The sequence below is a fragment of the Gymnogyps californianus genome, chromosome 8 (assembly GCF_018139145.2).
Source record: "Gymnogyps californianus isolate 813 chromosome 8, ASM1813914v2, whole genome shotgun sequence".
NCBI lineage: Eukaryota > Metazoa > Chordata > Aves > Accipitriformes > Cathartidae > Gymnogyps > Gymnogyps californianus.
Window position 1 is genome coordinate 32,415,761 of NC_059478.1, and position 21,781 is coordinate 32,437,541.

At 38.7% G+C, this 21,781-nt stretch overlaps 1 protein-coding gene across 3 annotated transcripts in view; it reads left to right on the forward strand.

Moving 5' to 3' along the window:
- Window positions 1-21,781, forward strand: part of FGGY (FGGY carbohydrate kinase domain containing) — a 150,114-nt gene that overhangs the window by 106,354 nt on the left and 21,979 nt on the right. For 2 of the 3 annotated variants that reach the window (XM_050900809.1, XM_050900811.1), the window contains 4 exons: window positions 5,025-5,172; window positions 6,854-6,928; window positions 10,589-10,709; window positions 14,021-14,115. In XM_050900809.1, coding sequence (XP_050756766.1) covers window positions 5,025-5,172; window positions 6,854-6,928; window positions 10,589-10,709; window positions 14,021-14,115 — 439 coding nt within the window. The remainder of the gene's footprint in view (window positions 1-5,024; window positions 5,173-6,853; window positions 6,929-10,588; window positions 10,710-14,020; window positions 14,116-21,781) is intronic. The other variant, XM_050900810.1, reaches the window with a different exon arrangement.

Sequence of the window (21,781 nt, forward strand, 5' to 3'; positions counted from 1 at the left end):
TATTCTGAAATAGGGGAATTAACAGTCTGATAGTGGATTGGAAGTATTTACAAAGGCTTGCCAGGTGATTGCTCAAAGATGAAAGCTTTAAACTCCCCTCAGATACCTTCTGCATATCTAAGTGGTGATACTAACTTTCTGCTTTTCAACTTCTTTTATATCCAGCCCAGGGTATTTCTTGATACCATAGCATCAGCCCTGTTCAGCAGACCTTTATGCCTTGGGCTAATGATGTGTCTTAATTTGTAGGTGACACTATTAAGCTCCAAGGATGAGATATAGCTTAATTAGGAATATATTATTCAATATTTTTGGAACAGTCATCTAAAGGAAGGTATAGCCACTGTATTAAAAACTCCTGCATAGCAGCACAAATAGAACAGAGAAACCCAGGATGAATTTTCAGACAAAACTTAAGATGTAGGAGTGAATTGGAGGTAACTCCAGGATTCCTTGAGCAGGAGGCTGTGTGCGATGTGGAATTTTAGTTTGGTCTGCTTTAGAAGTGGATGAAGACAGTCCAGACAATTCTGCCAGATCTGGACTTTCTCAAGCTATTTTGGCTTGCATTCCTTTTAAGATGGTTCACATCACTCCCAGAGAGATCTTAGCTGAACAGTTAGGCGCATTGGATGAAAATTTGATTCTCTTTTAATTTCTTTTTCCTCCTTAGATTAAAGAAAAAAACAGCAAACGTGGCATTTTATCTTCAGTTTATCACACTGGTCTAAAAGGGACGGGTCATTCCTGATAGATGTATGAAGCGCATGCAGTTATACAGTTATTTTCAGTCCTCCCTGGGGAGAGAAAGCTACCTGGTTTCCCTGGATGACCCGTCCATGCTTTGTAGTGCCCAATGCCTTACTTGTTTGTTAAGAACTTGACCAGGATTCCCAGAAATGTATTGGACTTCATTCAATATGAAATAGATTCATGCTTCCTAGAATTCTCTTTGTTGTTCTTTAAAAAAGGAAATCAGGAAATCAGTGCATCTGTGTATGTCTGGAATAAGGACTGATCTGTTTTTTTCCCCAAAATTTTGGCTTCCAGGCCATTTTTCCGGTGCCCCCATATGAAGCCACAAGCATAAGACAAACAATTAGTTTAGTCTGTAATACCAGGATAAGCCATTTTTTTTGTGTTGGAAAAATGAGTATACAGTGGCCTGCTTGTCTATACTAGGTCTGACACTGAACTGACTGACCACAACTAATTTCATAGTGCAAAAAGCTTGGATTTTGATGTGAATAGGACACTAAATACAGAATATTGGGAATAGAACTCCATGTTATCCGAGTGTATGGTGTCATAACTTCGGATTTGAGTCTCCTGCAGTTAGTAAAACCGTGGAGGATAGCACTGATAAAAAGGGTTATAATATTTTATAAAAAGATGATAATATTTTATAAAGTTGATTTGCTCAATGGTTTTTTTTATAATGCTTTCCAGATATTACTCTCCTAATGAAATGTTTGGATAGCTATAAATTTAGTAAACAAGTCTCCTATTAATTCCCACTATCCCCTTTCTCCCTGTCCTTCTCAAATATTCATTAACTTGAAAGAATTTAATTTGAACAAAAATCAAGAACTTTGCAATTTGAACTGAATTTTTCTCCTTATTTCTTCACTTCTTTCTACACATGGAGCACAAGCTTCAGCCTTATCATAGGGACTAGTAGCAGTAGCTATACAAGTGTGTGGCATTTTTTTAGTGAACAGTGTTGACCCAAACTTTGGATTATATGTTTACTTACATTAAGTCATATACTTTATAAGAACATAGTGTCTTGTTTTGAGGGATTGTTGGTGATGGTGATAAATTATTTGCCTGGAAATCTCAGTAGAATATTTCAGAGAATCTGGTTTATTACATTTAGTATATTCTCTGTGTGGATGTGAATTTATTCAGCCATTGCAAATGGTCATTGAAAGAAAACAAAATGAGAATTCCATACTTACGTGTGCAATTGCATATTACCTTTACTTCCCATGCTAGGTGCGACACTGTGAAGAGTTAAGCTGGTTTTGTAGTGACAAAAAGCACATACATGTCTGGATCATTAAAAAACAACATCCGAGGTTACAAATCTGTGCTTCTTACTTGCTGCTGCCTATCACCTACTTGTACCTTCCCAAACCTGTCTTTCCTTTCTCCCAGGCTCTTAATGCTGCTAATAAGTAGGTTCAGCAATGGCAAACTGCCTGCTGAGCAGCTGATCTCAGAAGCCTCACTGTGCAGACTTCTGCTCCTTTGCCTATACCAGGAGCAAGAGTTCGCAAGCTGCGTTTATCACTGTTTCAGTAATTTGTGGTAACTTGTTAGGGCACGAGCAGCTTAGACAGAGTTGCCAGAAACCAGCTCCTACAGACCACTTGTGCTGAAGACCAGTCTTGTGCAACCCTCCCAGTACTATTCCTATGCTCTCTTTTCCCTTCTTTTACTGGAAGTGGGGAGGGTTGAATTACATGAGGATTGTTGGGACAGCTGTAAATTTAGCATTTGGTCTAACTAATTGGCATACTCTGTGAGCAACAAACCTTGGGTTTTTTCATGCAGTTCAGTGAGTTGCAGAAATTACTGTGTATATAGCACTTTTGGTCTTCAATCTATATATTGTATAGGTCTGACATCTCGCCATCACTGATACATTAAATCCTGTATGGGTAGGTTAGAGTAGGAAATTAAAAAAAGAAATAATACGATCATTTATGCTTTGAAGTTTAAATACGTCTGTTTCTTAGAATCACAGTTTCTAATCTTCTGGATGAAAAAAGTGTCTAACTGTTTGACAGCAAAGATTATATGCCCTTTGGGGCTTTGTGAAGTGCTATATTTTAGGACAGAATTTCCCTTCCTTCACTTCTCAATGCCATTTCCCCATCTAAAGAGATGGCTCCTGAAAAAAAGCAGTGAAGTGACACACACATTACCTATCAGCAATTTTGGGATCTTCCAAGCAGAACATAATAATCATATTTGGCAGTTCTCTGTACCTCTAGATGTTTTAGAGCCCTTTTTTTTAGATTTAGAAATCTAAAATTTTTAGATTTTTTCCTGAAAGATACCTGCTGGCATCTTCCAGGATTCCTGAACAGATTAAATACCAACCTCTTGTTGCTTTCTGAAGTTATGTCCCTAATATGAACATAACCCTGGGCAAACTTGCATTGATTTCTTATTCTCCACTTTCAACATATTTCCTTTTTAATAGCAATAGCTTGTGCTCAACTTGGCAAGTCAGATCCAGCTGCTACTGATACCTTCTTATAGAGCGGAATAGAAAAAGCTCCAGAGAGCTGATGGTGTAATACTACGTATAACACAAACATGGTAGAAAGTGCAACTGGCAAGTGTGTGCAGGATTTTGCCAGTCACTCAGTCCGATTGTAGTGCCTTGAACCCATATCTATATGTAGAAAAAAAAAGTAAAAGGTGTGGGGAAAAAAGTGTAATTCCAAGGTTATGGGGGTCTTAAGCGTATTTGGCTGAACTTCAGCCTCTTTTGTATAGTCCTTGTGTTCTGTCAGAGCTGCACAAATGGCTAATCCTTGCGAGAGTAATCAAGCAGGATGGAGATCAGATAGAAGCTGGGATGTCTGGTAGGTCTGTGGTTGAGTGAAGCTTTCCTTTCTTTTCCTTCCCAACAGTCAAGCTGTGATTTAGACTGGAAATCAAATGACTTTGTCCTTAGCGTGTACTGCTTATAGTGCAGTCTTTAGGGATGTAGAAAACAGGGCCACTTTTACAAGGGGGAAAAAAATGATTGTGACCTCAAAATTATCATAATTCAGGTCCAGGAAGACACATAAAGTACATTTTAAAGTACGTGAATAATGATGTGAATTAGTTATTTTAATGTCTTCCAAGTGTACTTCATTTTGAATGATATCCTCTGATAGCATACACATGGTAAGGTATAATTGAAAAAACATGCAGCTGAATGGTTGAATGCAAAGTATAAATATACAGCTGCTAGCAGGTCAGAAGTCAAACTAGTAAAGCATATGCCAAATTCCCGTAGGGATCTCATTAGTGTGCAATTGAATATACATGTAGAGGCTAAATGAATATCACTGTTTGGGTCTACAGTGGATGAGACAATGACTAATCAATTGTAATTAGGGTTAGATGCTATTATTGACCCACATGTCTAGAATTAAATGCCCCTCTTGGAGATTTCCGAGGAGTTGAAAAATATATATGAAGCTGTTTATGATAGTATGAGTATTTGAAAAAATATTCTGAGCATAATTGCAACATTTTTTAAATGGAATGTCACTAGAGTCATTGCAAGCCAAACACTGAAGAATTCACCATTAGTCCTAAGATTACTCTTGGTCCAGGAAAAAGTCTTGGATATTGTGGAGTTGGGTGTAGTATCTGAACTTAGATACAATCATATTTAGGCCCATGTTCGGCTCCTCCCTAAAATAGCAGCCACTTGCTTTCTCTCCTCCACCCTTAGTGCTGCATTTTAATCATAACACATACTGAAATAATTATGGTTTAAAAAAGGAAAGCTCTAAGTCTAGTGCTATTGATTAATCAAAGAAATTTTTAAACATTTGTAAAGGAATTTGATTTTCATTTCTGTCTGGAATCCTCCTTATTCCTCTGTCTCAGCTTTCTTTTCTCTAGCTTACTCTTTCACAGTGTCAGCACCTTTCTGTTAGAGACAAGCGTCATCAGCCCCCAAAATATCAAACAGCTCTGGCTCATCTAAGGACCCGTAGGAGGCAATGTACAAACTCAAGATCACAAACTGCCGTTATCTCCCCTCATCCTGTGAAACTGAGGAATTCAGATGGCCTGTTGAATGGACGCGCAGATAGACATCCCCACTGCCCGCACTCTGCAGTGCCACGGGCTCGGCAAGCAGTCGCTTTTGCCTTTCCCCCCCTTTGTTTTAGATTTGGGATTTGCTGTTCTTTGATGGGTTTTCTGCATGTGTTGGTAGTACTAATGTTTTATGTTTGATGAATAACCTCCCCCACTCTTTTTCCAACTTGTTTTTCTTCTAGTGCTTGCAGTATATATACATACTTGAACAGTCACCTGGATCTGATTAAGAAATCTTTGCCTGTGGGTTTCCTCACTGTTGATTTACATGTTTGGCCAGATTTCCATGGTAACAGATCTCCCTTAACAGATCTGACACTAAAGGGCATGGTAAGAAACAGCCTGTCTTTGCAAAAAGGTCAATACAGGGTAAAAAAAAAAAAAAGCTTGGAAGGAGCTTTTTTTCAATTTTGAGCGTACTCCTCCTTAGCTATTTAAACTGTCCCATAGGATTTGGGTTTCTTTCTGCATTTCGAAGTGTGCTAATGTTTCAGTAGAAAACCAGAGATCATTGTAGCTGAGATATCACCACAGCCACACTGATTTTCTAAAAATATGAGGAGTATTGTGTGTGTCCCAGTATGTTTCCTAGGAATCACATTTCAGAGCACTGACTAGCAGCGCTTGCTGTTGTTAACTCACCTGTCTACTGAATTTTGCATATCTGTTGCAATGAATTTCCACACAAATTTGGGTATGCCTATCTGGGAAAGGAATGAAATATTCTGAGGAGAGATTGCTTGACTTAAACAGATAAATGTTCAGTAAATGTGCTGTATTAGAGTTGTTGGGTAGTAAATTTCAACAGAAACTGAAAAGCTCCTCTGCTTATTGTTAAAAATGGGCATAGATGCTCTCAGGATTGGAAATATGCAACCATGGTGCTTCATACATCTTTGTTCAAAGGTAAACCTGATCTGATTCTGGCTTGTGGTTTTAAAATGGCTACTTTTGGAACTTAAAGGGATTGAAATATTGTGTTCTGTATAAAGAAATTTTCAGAGCATTGCAGTCTGGGACCAGAAAGAGCAGTGTTTGGAAGCTCACCAGAGAACCTCTGCTGGGGAGATTTTCAGCCCATCTTTAAATGTTTGGATGTTTTTCTTCACTGAACTTCATGGTGGTAGATCGGCTAGGTCACAAGCCAGGATGTTACTGTGCAGAACTATAACAGAAAAGTATCATAAGGGTATAATTTGATGATATCAAAATACCTGGTGATTAATGCAAAAATGTACTTCTAAATGTCATATTGTCCTTGAAGTCAGCATCACCCACACCAAAATCTGCTGTATTTGAGGTTGAGATAGGAAAGGGTAGGCGTAAGCACTGCAACACACTTTAAACCACAAACGAGGGAAACATTAAAAAAAAAATAGATGGCTTATATATTTTTGGGTCCTAGTAATACCTGTATAATTTTATGAAAGAATTATATGCTACAGCAGAATCAGAATTTCCTTGGTATGATGGCTGTATGCAAATACTGGTAATAGCAACGCATTTTTTCTGCCACAATTATGGCTGCATTCAGGTCTTGCCTATGCTGATATTAATCCAGAGTAACTACAGTGCAGTATTGATTTATGTCAGAGTAAAGGAGGTTAAGATATAGTCTTTAATTATTAATTGTGTTTCAGTGTTAGGGTGCTTGGAAGGGAGGGGGAGAAATGCTTTTAGAAAGTTATTTTTATGTAATAGTATTTTCATATTATTACATTAAATACATTCACAGGCAACATCTGAGTCATAACATAAAACTGTCAGAGTTAATCTATCTCTAATCCCATACAATATACTGTTTGTTCTTTATTTCTTTGCAAGGGCAAGAACAATTTATGTGGTTCTTCCCCAGATCAGGAATAACATGTTTAACATAACATTATGGGTACAGCTCACAAAAGCAGGACTTAGAATTAGCACTTAAAACTTGTTACAACAGGAAACCATAGAAAATAATAGAGTTTTACTTTGGCTGGATTTGTACGTTTTCTTTTTGATCTTTGCACAGGTTGTTGGACTAACATTGTCTCGGGGTCTGGATGAACTTGCCCTTATCTACTTGGCCACGATTCAAGCCATTGCTGTAAGCCATTTTAAGTGCATAAAAGAATAAATGAATTGTCTCATGTTCTGTGGCAGACTGATCATTCCCTTCTGCTAAACAGATTTCTAATAATAGATGAATTCACTTAATGGACTTCTTAAAGGGGCAAGATATTGTTTACCCACATTGGTGACTAGTCCCTACTGTAGGATAATCGACAGAGTGTGGAGAAAATGTTCCCCTGAAAAGTTTTCTCCTTATTGCAATTCTGTAAATGGAACTTTTGCCTCTAGTGCAGATGTGAGGAAAGAGGCTGATACTACATGGGGCAGCGTTAACATCATGGGCTGTCTAGAGGGAAGCTCAGAGAGTGAAAAAAAAAAAAAGCTTTGGCAATTGTGTGAAGGAACTTGCGCTCCCCTAAAATGCCTCAGCTTCAGATTGTTCCTAAATCCATGGATTTCCCCTGCTTGCCTGTTAGATGAGTCAGAACTCTGTACCACAGCGAGTCGGAGTGGGTCTGTGATTTAGTTCACAACACTACAGACCGAACAGACCAGGTCTCATTCCTCCCTCGGTTTCCCTGCTGCAAGGCAAGCAGTTGTCTCGTGTGTAGCATTTCCAACCCGTGGCTGTGTTTCTGTAAAAGCAGACAGAGGGACCGTCCTTATAAAAATGTCCTCGATGTTTGCTAACATGCAGAGATGGGTAATTTTATCGGAATACTTTTGTTTCTGCCCTAATTTTCTCTGGAACCCAGGATTTCCAGTTCACAAGAAGGTCTATTTTGAAGGGAAAACCGGGGTCAAAGAAGTTGTTTTGAAACCCTGGTGCAGGGTGTTTTCAATGCGGTGTGCTATCCTCAGGCCTTTGGTGACTGAAATCGGCATTCCTTTGACATCCTTTTTGTGATATTTTATTTTATTTTATTTTAAAAAGTTTGTTGAACTTCAGGTGTTTTTGCAAAACATTAACAGTTTGATGAATTGGGGAGTTTTCCTGACAAAACTCTGTTCAGTTGGAAAACTTCCAAACTCCTCTACTGGTTAAACAACAACTTTGCTAGGCTGGGTCAGCCATCTGGGATATAGAGGGTGGGCGGCTGCTGTAAATTTACTGTGAATTGTACATCTTATATGTTAACCCTCCCTCTTCAGCAAATAACGAGAACTTAACCCCAGCCTGGAATTCATTGTTGTGAGTTTTGATCCTTTTTAAGATGAATGTAGCTTGGTTATACCTGATGCTTCAGTATAATCCCACCATTTAAATAAGAATGTCTAGGAGAGTTGAAACAATACCAGCGACTGATACTGGCCCCTGAAAGAAACTTTCCAGTATCGAACAGGTGCTCCGTTATTATATCGTGCTAATGAAGTGGAAACGTTCTCTGCTGGAAATCCTGGGAAAGTCACCTATTATCTCATTTTATGATACAACTCAAATTTTATTGTAAAACGCAAATACTGTGTTGAACACTAAATTCGGCGTCTGCATATCTTTTTGATAGCTAATTCTGCTGATCGTGAGATTCAATATAAAAAGGCCATACCGTAGTTTTCATTGTTAAGTTAACGGAAATTCTTAAAACGCTATTGAAACAGTAACTAAAAAGTAGACAGCGCAGGCTTGTTTTTGACTTGATATATTTACTAACTGCTAATGTGATACCTAGGAAATTTAATTTTCCTCCCATACTCCATCACTCCCAATTTTAGCTTCACTTTTGTTGAAGGAAACAGTTCTCATTCAGGACAGCCCCAATCCTGTACCATTAGCTCTCTTCAATGGGTGCAAGATAGACTTTAAACCTAAGTGAAAATCTTGTAAAAAGTGTAGGCCTGCCCACAGAATGTTAATCTCTAGTTTTCTTTTCAGCAGGAGACGCTTTTTTCTTTTTATATAAAATTTGCATTTGAAGCCCCTCAATTTGCATTTTCTCCAATCCAGGATTAAATTAGTTCCCCCCCACGCACAGTGAAATAAGTCTGGCTTTAATTTAAATTGCTGTGTGAATACAATTTTCCAGGCAGGTAAACACAAAATAATTTTCACAGCATGTTCTTTCTCAGGGTCTTTGACGTGTGTATGTTGTGAGAGAAGTTGTTAATAAATTTGAATTTCAGAAGTAGTGAAAGAGAATATCCTTTTAACTATTCATTGCAAAATGCAATGCAACAGTTAGACGGATGAGAACATGATCAGAGATATAATTGTGGCCGTCAAGCCCGTTCTGAGGAGACAGACTCTTTTTAGAGCAGTTTATTTTTCCATAATTAAAATTGTGGCTGTGTGATTTGGAAATTAGCCCTCTGTGTCAATAGGGAAGCGATGGATTTAGTCAGCTGGTGTTGCGGCTGCTGAAGTTCCTCATAACCGCTTGCCTGAAAAACCAAAATACTTTTGAAGGCCTATCCACAGTGGTGCCAGTCATTCATACTAAACGTCTCCAGTCTGATGAAACTCTGCTACCTTCAATTTTCAGTAGCTTTTATTTGAAGAGGGGTTTATTGCAGGCTGCAGACCTCTTAATGAACTTGCAGCATAGCATAAAGAAAACTTAAATGACAGTTTGTGAAAACTTTGACCAGATTGTGTTTTGTGGGGAATCTACCTACGAAGAGTCAGCTTGGGCAAAATTTTGGCTTGAATTTGGCATTTTGTCAAGTCTGAGCTTCAGAATTAACTTCCAAGGTATTATAAAGAGCTGAGAATTATTTTTGGACAAATAGTTTGTCAAAGAAATGGAAACTGTTCTTGCAAGAGGAAAGAAGAGAAGGTTGACTTCAGTAAGTAGTTGGAGGCAAGCAAAGCAAACAAAAAGAGAAAAGATTTTCTTAAAATGGCAAAGCATTTGCTTTCATCATTCGTGGAGCAGAACACTGAGCTGTTCTAATTTGAGTTTCTCCGAATGGAGACTGTAAATGAAAAGTTTAAAAATATGCCTACATTTTAGATGTTTCAATTAATCCAGGCATGAAATGGAACATTTTATTTTGCATAGGGCAAAGGCCAAGAGAAATAGTTAAGCCAATACAAAATTCTTCAGGTTTTCCTTTTTGCTGAAAAGAGAAAATACAGGTTTTTATTTGCTCCTTTTTTTGTTCCGTTTTGCTGTTTGGCTTCAGAATTGAAATCTCTTTACTGAGAGTGATTTTCAAATGCTGTTATACAAAGTAAAGAGAAGTTTTCGGTGGGAATGTCTTTGCTACATAGGTTTTAGTTCTGGATTTGGAAATGTTTTCCGTGCTCTGCTGCGCTTGGTCACAAACAGCTGCTTATCACCGCCGTCAATTTTTCCTGGTGCCCATTTCTGTGTCTTCTCATAATCCCTGTCTTCACCCTTGTCGGTACTTCCCTGACAGCCCCATTTCCCTGTGTTACTGTATACTAGTACGTCTTCACTTCTTCAGCCAGCCCCAGGATGTTTACTGCAATGCGCTGTGCCCATGTACTTCCCAATTCTTTGTGCCATCTGTTTGGATTTTTCTAGTTCTTAATTACAATGCCTGGTACTGGCTGGAAGCTAAGCAGAGGCCGTACCCCGGCAGGTCTGTTCCCAGCCCTCAGGTTACTGGTAGGGGCAGTTAGTAGTATCATTCTTTTTAGCAAATTGTGCTTTAAGATCTGTTCCTGTGGCTGCTCTCCTGTGCTCATCCGTTTTGTTTCCCCCCCCCCCCCCCCGCCTCCTTTTTGAAGTTAGGAACAAGACACATTTTGGAAACTATGCAGGCTGCAGGGCATCATATCAACACGCTGTTTCTGTGCGGTGGGCTGAGCAAGAACCCTCTCTTTGTGCAGATGCATGCTGACATTACTGGTAAGTTAGAGGAAGTGCAGCGAAAGGAGCGTAAACTATTTTAGGTGGCTAAATACTTTGTCTTTGGAAAAATAAATACTTTCTTTATATAGAACTGTATTTTGCTGGTTGGCAAAAAAGTGTGTAATGAAATGCTACTTCCTGCAAGACTGAATTTCCTGAAATTTGAAGACATTGGAATAACACAGAGATGCGGTGCAAACAAAGCTCCATACTTCGTATTGTTAGAAAACAGACTTCAGGAGAAACCTCCAGCATGATTTCCAAGCTGCGAATCGTAGACTTACAGGTTTTTTAAGAAAGTGCAATGGAATAAATAGAAAAACTTTGTATGGAATTTTTAAAACCAGTATGTATAAATTACATGTCAGAGATGTTTCTCAGTATCAGATTTTTAAAAATTTTTTGAAACGTTCTATAGAAGTTATTCCATTCAGTCAGATTACAAGACGTTAGTTAGATGAGGATAATGCCCACTACATTTTGTGAGCATGGTTTGCATAAGATGTGTTTTACTAAAGCCTCTATTAACTTCATCCTATTTGAATTCTGTTGGACTTCTGACACCTCCTGCTCATGCTGGGCATTGTATCCATTATATAGAACAATTCTTTTCTGAATTGTTTCCATGTCTGTACCATTAATACGGTTTAGGGGACAATTTCTGGATCCTTGCTCCTGCATGGTGTTGCATTTGATTTTGTAGAATTCCTCTGGGGTGGAAGGTGCTGGGTATGTGGCTCATTACAAGAGGAGATCTCAGGCTTGCATGGTATTTTTGGTCTCCCTTAAGCCTGTGTGTGTTGGACATCTTAGCACACCTGTGAGTCAGTTGAATATACTTTAAAAAATGTGGAAAAAATAACAAAATTTAGTGTAAAGGACTTCAGAGAAACTTTGAATGATGTGTGTTTTGGGTATATTTCAAATTAAGACCAGTGGCGCTGTCATGAATAAAGTTTAAGGCTCAGATTTGGGCATTTGGTCTGGAGATCTGACTTGCCCTAACATCAAACCACACTTCATAACCTTGATGCAGGAGGGAAGATGAAAATACACTTTATGTACTTACCTGAGATGAAAACAGAAATGGAGAAGCAAAAAGCATAATGCCTATTGACCTTAAAATTCACTAAATACATTGCAGTCAAAGTGACATTTTCTGTTTGTGAAAAATGATGTTGTCAAGTCCGTGCCTTTCCTTATATAACTCAAATGTTTTAGGTGAATTTCAGCTATGTGTAGAGCTGCGATGCTGGTTCATGATGTGTAAAAATAAAAGGTCTGTGAAAAGGTATTCTGATTAAAATGTAATCAGAAGTTCTTTGACTGTAACTAATGGCCAAGTACAATTCAGTACAAAAAGGCCTTTTTGCAGTCTGGAATTCTCCCCCATTTGTAAAATCAGTGACTGACAAGGGATGTCAGAGTTCATCTAACTGAAATGCTCTTGGTTATGTTGAACTCATTAGAGCCTATCAGATAAAATAACTAACATTCCAGGATCAATCCCCCATTCTTTCCCGAAAAGAAAAAAATCTGAATATATTATTGTTAGCTGCAAATGCCCATGACTCAGCCATGCAGACATCCAATAGATAATTTCGCAGGCCACTTAAAAAGTATCTTGATCTTTTTGTTTGCCTGGTAAGAATTCTGTATTCATTCTGATGATGCGGGAAATGTGCAGTAAATTTTAGAGCACGCTGAAAATTGCATACTGCTTCAAGGCCTGGCAAAGAGCCATGTAGCTGTAAGCTTGAGTTTTAGATTTTCTGTTCCAAGTAGACCCAAGTCCTGAGCTGTGGTCCATCTGAACCGGAGGAATGCTCAGGTGACTGATCCTACACAAACGTTTTTAAGGTGGATTTGTTTGGTTAGAGGAATTTAAGGGATGCTGTAATTCCACTTAGTTTGCTGTTAGTAGTCATTCCAGCAATCAAACAACAAGGTCTCACTGTATCCACTTGCATTTCCCGTCACTCTGCCTGTGCTAACTGTAGGAAGAAATGGCATAAAGACCACTGCGGCACCTTTATGTCACTCGGTGAAAGATGGTTGTAAGGAGCTTTACACTGGTGGAACAGTGCAAAGTTAGCATGATGTAACCGGATGTCTGGGGTGCAGGGTGAATTTGCTTTGTATCAATAATTGTTTCTGATCTTAATAATTTTATTTCTCATTTTGAAAAGCATATATTTGCCTTTTCCTCTGTAGGAGTTGTTCATGGCTCGCTTTAGATCTTCTTCCAAATTTCAGCTCCTTCTAATCTTACAGTTGGCTCTCAGGAGCAGCATTTTTGGGGGGATAATATCATTGAGGCTATTCACAGAAGGAAGCCTTCCTCCCACCGCTGTGTTTGCATCGTCATTCATTGAATGAAATTATCTCAGTAATGGAAATTCAGACACATGCCAAATACTGTAGGAATATTAAATTTTTTGGCTTAGTGAGGATAAGCACCTAAAGTGCAGCTAGAAAAGTATTTAGACTTATGCTATTGTTTTAGATTTTTAAGGAGAATTAAGAAAGCAGGCCAATTTTTATTTATTAGTCTTTTTCCTGCTGTTTTTACACTGGTAATGCAGGTCTTAGAAAACTTTGTGTGAACCAAGGGAAAGTATGTTCATGATAGTACCCGTGGGTGATGAAACAATAATTTTTAATTTACCTCAGAATATATTTTGTTTGTTTGTTTGTTTGTTTGTTTGTTTGTTTTTTCCAGTGTTTTAATCTTGTTTTTGAATATCTTGCACAATTTGGAAGACAAGATTTCTCTTATTATTTCATACATAGCTTGTGAAAGTTTACTAGTCATATTTTCATGTCTTCCAGCAAAACCAGACTGGCTTTGTTGGCTATATATTTAAAAACAAACACAAACAATCTTTTTTTTGTTTGTTGCAAAAGAAACAAAAAGGATACCACCCTGTTTTTCCCTCGAGGTCAACTTTTAATAGGCACGTGGGTTTGGAGGGTGTGGGTAACAGGTTTATACCAAGCCCTTTGAGATAAATAGCCGGTGTCAAAGATCTGGGGGTTTGTTCTTTGTATGCTTTACGTTCTGCATTAATGTTTTGCTGAAATTGTTTTATTTAAATTCTGCATTTTTCTTGGAGCCTGGAACCACAGGGCAGAGAGATTTACATTAATCTACAGTAGACTGTAGCTCTGAATGGAGTTGTGAACATAGTTTTCAAGTCCTTTTTGTTTCCTTTTTTCTTTGTCTTTTTTGCTTTAATTATTTATTGTGCCGCTAGTGCAGTACTGCTGTATTCTTCCTAACAGAGGCATGGCTTTTTCTTGTATAGGCAAGCCTGTTGTCCTGTCCAAAGAAGTGGAGTCTGTTTTGGTGGGTGCTGCTATTCTTGGAGCTTGTGCTTCTGGGGATTTTGGATCTATACAGGTATGCAGTACCTGATTTTTTTTTTCAGTTTTAATGCGTTTTACACTTTGACATTTGGCACCATGCACAGACTTTAATTCAAGTGGAAAAGTTTGTACCTTCTGCACAGCCGGACAAGAGCCAGCATCGCTTTCTCTCCGCCCTCTTTTTAACTCCATATGTTATTTAGGTGTATTGAAGATTAATTTGTCTTTTGACTGTAGGGCCATGCAGGTAGAAGCTGCTGTCTATGAGTTAGGCCATGTAATTTTACAGACAAAAAAGGGAATTTGGCAAGGCTCTGATCCTGCAAGAAGGTCACACTTTCATCTCAGTTGTATTTGTCCTACTTTCCTTCCTTCATACTGAGGAATGTTAAACATAAGAAACAACATAACACCATTTATGCAGTAAAAAACGACACACCTACACCTCTTGTCTTGCCCACAGTGAATGCAGAGTTAATAATGAGGATGGAATTTCGTGTTTATTCATGTTATTTCAATCCATTAACAGTTGTAAAAGTAGCACTAAGGCTTTTATGTTCAGTGGATCAGCCAAAGCATGACTTAGCTGCATTTATATAAACAACAGTAGTATACAGAAACCCGAAGAAGGGTCTGAGTGCCCAAAATCGTACCTGTTTTCCCACCTGGCAATTCCACTAGCATAAGACATGTCCTCTCCTCATGCTACACGAGGACACTAAACAGTACACTGCATCCAATTGGACAAACTTATTTATCAGGATGGTCCCTAGATACACTTTTCTTTATAACGTCAGGCACAGATATTTGTAGATGAAATTTTGCACAAAAGCTTATCTGAATGTATTTTCTGAATAGGGAGGTCAGCTTCTCAGCCTAGTTAAATTGATGCAGTTCCACTGGAATCAATAAACAGCTCAACATAAGCTGAGGAACTGGGCCGTGTTTGGCATTTTTCCAAATGTGAAAGTTCCAAATGTGAATATTCTACAGTGCTGTGTATGTTAGCAGGAAGAGCAGTTTCCTTTCATAAGAATTTTTCCATTAAAATTAATCCCATTGCAACAAATGTATAGTACAATGTATACATATCTGTATTTAATAATTCTAGTGCTTGTAAGGAGAACTTGTTTTGATAAATGTAATTTCAGTAGCAACTTTTGGTGACAGGACTTCATATTTAATTCTTACTCTTCTGTTAATCTTCTGCCTTCAAATATATAGAGATTTCATTCCAAGTTTAAGATGTTTTCCACTACTATGCAATAACTGAACATCTCAAAACTGATTTTATTAAGTCTGTCTTCATAACCATTAGAAAAATCTAATGCTGTGAACTTTTCTGTGATGTGTTTTTGTATAATTTTGGTGTATTCATTTACCTCTAGTTTTTAACCCTGCCCTTATATATAAAAATCTTTCAGAAGCGTATCCAATAATGTCAGAACAGATATGTATACATACATGTCAGTCTGCATAGCACACTCCTTCAGAAATCTCTTTCAGTGAAACTAGGTCCTTTGAACCAGCCATGTCACAGACTTTTTAATTTGAAAAGTGTTTGCTTTTTTACTGTTACGATATGTCAGGAGGTACCTGCCTCTTTGGTTGTGGGAACGGGGTTTGGCTTGTCATAAGTACGGTGCAGGTTCTGTGGGTCTTCCTGGAGTAAACTTCTCCTAAGGGCTTACCTGTGACTGTCGGGAGCCGGACGTCATGACTCCTTATGCTCCCTTCCCATTTCTGCTTGAATCAAGTAAGTTAATACCAGTACATAAAGAAAAAGAATAAATACAAATTGCAATCCAGTGCCTCAGCACTGCATAAGGAGTCTGGTTTCCCAAACGCAGCGTCTGCCTTTTTCAGTGCTTCAGCAGCTATTTGTGTAAGGTCTGGTTCCAAGGGTTTTGCTAGTCAGCAGGAGAGTTTCCTTTTGTTTCGCTGAGTTACAGGTCAAGCCCGTGGGCTTCCCTGGGATATCTCTGAAACAGAAAAGGGAAAATAGTTTGGAAACTACTGCTATTATACATCCCAGTGGGCATTTGTAGCATGTTTCTTTCCATCGTACTGCCTGTGGTGATCACTGGGAGCCAGGTGAGGCCCTGAATCCTATCCAGGATGCCACAACATCTCTGCAGTGTGAAGAAACCACCCACTAAGTGTTTTGGCTTAGTGTGTGTTCAGAAGATTGTCGTTAAAGAGGTGCCACCTATGGCCATATCAGTTGTATCATGCAGCAAATATGTTAGATTATGTAAAAACATTTTAAAAAGCATTCAGCTACATGGGATCAAGAAACAAGAAGCGCAATAAGTGTCTTTTTGGGGACGGGGAGGCGTAAATGCATATCTAGCATTGCAGTTCAATAGCCTTCTCTTACATTTATTTTTCTAACACATCTTCCAAAACAAACCTTTCTTAGAGGTGCTGCTGCAAACATTCAGCATCGTTGTAGGCTTTGCAAATAATAGAGGTTATTACCTGTCCTCTAATAGATGGTTTGTGCTTAATTATTGTGCTTTCCAAAGCTCTCTGTTTGCTCAGTCTAATAGTAAAGGAGAAAATTGTGGGGTTTTTTTACCAATAACCTCTTTCCTTATGTTTATGGTTGTTTGAAGGGGAATTTTTACTGTATTTGTCCCAGTTACTGGTCACATTTCTCAGAATGATTTTTGGACATTTCCACTCAATGTCAAAACGCTTAAAAGCTATCTGGTTTTTATGGGTATTGGCTGTTCTCCATTTTCTAAAACTCAAGCATCTTTAGGACAGCTTGGAAATAGCACCCAAAGCCAGGATCCCTCAAAATCACTTCTGATAATCTTAGTCCGGCTTTAACGTGCTCTGATGACAAAAGGACTGGCTGCTGAACAGACACGTGAAACCCACTAGCGATATGGAATAGCAGTAGTGCTGCCAGGCTTCTGCCAGGGAATCTCGTATGGAAGTTTGTGCATGTGTGCTGGGTAGTATGTGCACAGTGAGTGATGCTTCAGGGAGCTGGTGAGCCTACGGAGCAGGGCTGTTCTTGTGTCTGCATGCTAAATCTGATGCTTTGGGGACGTAACGTGCATTATGTGTTAAGAGTTGAGCTGCTCATGCATTCTGCCAATGTAGAGGTTTTGGGCATGGGGCAGCCAAGTCAGAGCCACTGCTCCAGCAGTCTGCTCTTCACTCAGAAAATCGGGACACACAGACAAGATCCTCAAAATCTACCAGGGCATCACTTTTCAATAAAGGAAAGAAAAGATGGGTCACCTAGGGAAGGCCCAACTCTATGGTAACCTTACATAGTAATTATAGTTAGGCTTTATTTAGCGTAATGGTTAAGAAATGCATTGGAATTGGATGGTATTTCTTTACGGGTAAAGTATGTGGCTGTGGTAGTTGCTGTTACTCTCATACTCCTGTACTATCCTGATGCTTAGTCCTGTGGCATTCCATTGCTGGGATTTGGAAACGGGGAAGTATCTGCTTCAGAGATGCATTGGAGGATGGTTTTTCCAAGGACAGGCAGCTTTTACTTACCTACATATCGCTGTATGATGAACCCAGTCAGAAGTGTATGTGAGACAACGGGATTCTCACCCTTCACTTTCTTGGGCAATTGGTCATAGTGGCTGGAACACCAAAGAGCTTTTCCTCTATCCTTTGGTATCCCTAAGTAAGTTTCTTCTCACAAAGAAACATGCACCAGCGTACCTCCTGTCTCTTTTCCCTGTCTATACTACAGCAGTGACTATTTGCAGGATGCAGCATTTTGTTCTTAATTTTCATATCTTTTTATTCGTTTTATGAGTGATTTGTGGAGTAAATGTTTTCATGCTTTCTGTTGACCACATCTGTATTAGTACCAAAGTTCTCAGTATGCTGAGCCTTTACAAAGAAGCATTGGAAATGAAGGTTATTGCAAAATTTGTAACCATGCAGGTTAATTTGCTAGATTCTAGTGTGGTTTTAAAAGCTCAAGCCCCTTGAAGCTGCAATTTCATCTTTAGGTAATTCTATCAAGGCAAGATTTATAACCTCCATCTCTCATGCCTGGTCACCATATGTTGTTGCTTCAAAGAATGTTGACTTCCCTATTTTCCTCTTCATTTACTCTCCCTGCATTTTTCTCCTCTGTGGTAAAACTGAATTAAAACAATTGGTCTATCCAAAAAGAAAGAAGAATATGCAGTGTGGTGAGTTCTTCCCCATTTCAACTTTTGGTTATTTAGTCTCTGGAATCTCCGGAAAGAGGAGAAAATCTTCTGAATTTCTTCTTGCAATTTGGGTTATCGTTTAATTTGCCCCTACAAATGCTACACCCTTTTTCTTTTAGTGGCTTTGTTGTGTCTTGATTGTTGTGCCTGTGAGCTGTAACACAGCCTGGCTGGGTCACAGAAGACAGTGCTGTGTAAAATAGTACGACATAAGGATTTTTGAAATATACAGTGTATTTTCGGGTTTTGGATTTTTGAAATATGTGCTGCATTGAATGAAATAACCTTAACGTTGCTGGCTTAGATGGGTCAATTTATTGGTTCTAGCCATTCCTTTCATGCTGAGCAGCAGGATCCTGGTTTTCTATGTGATTGTTTCTGTAGTAAAAATATAGCTTCCGGTTTAGCAAGCCAGCAATTCCTTCTCAGTAAAAATGTTCAATAAATAAATGTCAAAGTTTCCAGTATATCCTCGTTACTCTGCCTTACTTGTATGTAATTGAAAATGGGAAGAAGGTGCTGTTTGATTTGGCAGTCATCCAGCTCTTTTTTTTGGATAGCCTACTCTTTGGGACAAAGCTGTACACCAGGGAACAGGATTATTGCCTTATAAAATCCTGCAGCCCACTGACTATTCCTTAATTGCATATTAAAGCAATTAATAAAATCACCTGTATGAAACCAGATTACCAGATTTATTTTGGATTTGTTATCTTAACGTGGGTCATTGTTACTGGCCGATACGGAAGAGAAGAAACTTTGGATGATTTACTACAATACAGTTTACTGGTAACTTTCTGTGATCAGCTTTCTGTAATCATTTTTGGTGTAAAACATTGAGCTAGAAATTAGAGTCTACATGAGTACAAGATTTTTCAGGTATAAAATTGAATTTTAAGGGAGGCCTAGTTTTTTCTTTGTTAGTTTTGGTTGTTATGCAAGTTGGTGGTATATCCTGCAAAAAGATAGGAAAAAGCTTTTTCATTGTTTTTATAAAGCAGATTGGAAGTATATAAAAATTAGCCGGATTCTATAGAAAGAGGTGTTAGGTAATTACCTAATGTGGATTAGCTGAATTATTTAGCAGCAGTAGCAGCTGAGCAAGTGAAGTACCCCTTAGGTACAATTTGCAGCCCTGGAAGCAGCCCTAGAAGCTATGTGGATCATGGTCACCTGGCTCGCCTTCAAGATAACAGGCATAGAGTCCATAACTATGAGGGAGACACATTGCAGACAGGGGTTTGAAGTTATGATGGTGCAGGGGAAATGATTCACTTACAACTCTGTACTAAAGGAACTCAGAAGAGGTTTTTTTTGTGCACTGCTTGGTTATTCTTAATTTAATGGACATCTCCTCTCAGTTGTCTTACAAAGTTGTTGGGTGGTATAGCATAGAGGATAAAATCATCTAACAAAACCCATAGAAAACACAAGTTTTATATAGATCAGCCAGGAAGAACATGCGACATGCAGTGTATTCACCTCTTAACAATGAAAATGTTACAGACTATCATGAATGTAAAGAAGTTCTTTAGTGCAACAGTTAGTCCACAGCCTTGGTGATGGACCAACTGGCAATTGTGAATAGACAACATTTCATAAGAACACCCATAAATAGTGCTGGGACATACTCAACATTTCTGCTGACAGAACTGGTGGGGATTAGGCTATTTCCATTTTTGGATCAGGCAGTCTCCGGTGTAATTTTGTTCCACTTATTTCAATGGACCTGCTTCAGTTGATGATCTGATCCTCTATTCCTCTTCCAAAGCATTACCTGTCAGGTCGTGGATTGAAATTAATACAAGCGTCTTGTTGATTTCCATATTTTCAAAAGCAAGAACTGAGTAAAAGATCAGGGAGGGGATAGTTTTTTCCTTAGAAATGGTAATAACTTGGGAAATCAAAAGAGGAAATAAAATGACTTCTCCCTGTTGAGTTAGGGAATGTTGCCTTCCCTCATCTCATTAAAAATTTAAAGCACTCCTGTTTTTGAGCAGGGTGAATTAGTAATTAAGTGCTATAATCAACTTGTGTAAACATAATATTGAAGGAGAGCAGCAAATTAATCATTTCGTTGGCTTGCCTTACCCAATTAATGCACCTTTTAGTAAAGACCTTCCTGCCGTGTTGGGATGGTTTTTTTTCCTCCTGTTCCCTTAACCAGAGGATTTTGGAAAGGCAGAGGAAGGAGATGGTTGTTCTTAGGCACCATGCTGTACACAAGGAGTGTGTTAAGGTGCTGTGATCTTGCCTGCCTTTTCTTCAAAATCTCCAAATCTGTACATGTAGAGTTTGAGCCCAAGGTTTAGTGGAGACCATCCTTGGGCAAGGCTAGGTGACAGCTCTTGCTTTTCTGAGTAGCGTATGGGCTGGGCATGGCCTCTTCATCTAAGTGATTTTTTAAAAATTCCTTCCTGGATGGTAAATGATCAGTCTCAATTGACAAGACATGTGCTCCATAAAAAACCAGACTTTAAATTTCAGTGCATAGCTTATATATCTACTGTTAGAGACAGTATTCTAATGGTGAAAAGAGCTGAATCTTCACAGTCCATTCATTTGTTGTTCTCTCACTTATGACTGGCAGCAAAGTTATGAAGGGATGTCACGGACAGTTCATGATGTGGACTCTACTGCTTGCTGAGAAGCAAACTGTTTTCCACGTAAGCAGCTAAGATGTTCGATGACTGTAGAGTATATTTGCAGCTAACCAGGCCTGGACTCAAAGCAGTGACTCGGCAATAGAACTCTATCCCTTTACCTCTTTCCTTGGTGTTTGGACACTGAAATACATCTTTGCCTAATTGAAAGCTTTTTTTTTTTTCTTGTGTAATAAAGTTAGATTCAATATGGCATGCATGAAACCACCAAGATACTGGCAATGCCTCTGGCTTTTGTATAGAGTCAGCTGCCTTCTTACCAGAAATCTTTAGAGAAATATAGATGAGAGAGAAAAATTAAAAGGCAGTGATTTGATGGCCACTGTCCAGTTCCTTGTGGCCTAGTGTTTATGGTACAAAGAGTGCCTTTTTAGTTAGCATATTTTGGCCTTACTGTCAGAAGTCTTTGCAGTAAGGGTAAAAAGCAGATGAATCACAACTACTCTTTTGCCCTAAGGATGATCCTTCTGTATTAAAGCTGAGAAATATAAATGCTTGTCTGTCTCTGCCAAGCATAGAATGAGCTTTCAGTCGGTTTGAGAGAGTGATTTTTTTTTTTTTTTTTCACTTTTCAAGCCGCAATAAATACACAGAAACATTTCTACTTTCTTTCAGCTGACTTCAGTGGACAGTATTTCCATATGCTTGGAAGTCCTCTCCCCGTGGGAGTTAAATCACACATACAAGCACCACCACTTAGAGAGTCAAACAGCTGAGATGCGGCTGTAGCTGATAGCACGATGCTTTCACAAAAGTGCTAAGAAAAGTACCCTCTGTCTTGTTGCTGTTTACTGACATGTGATACTGGTTGACATCTGTTGCCCTTCTCATT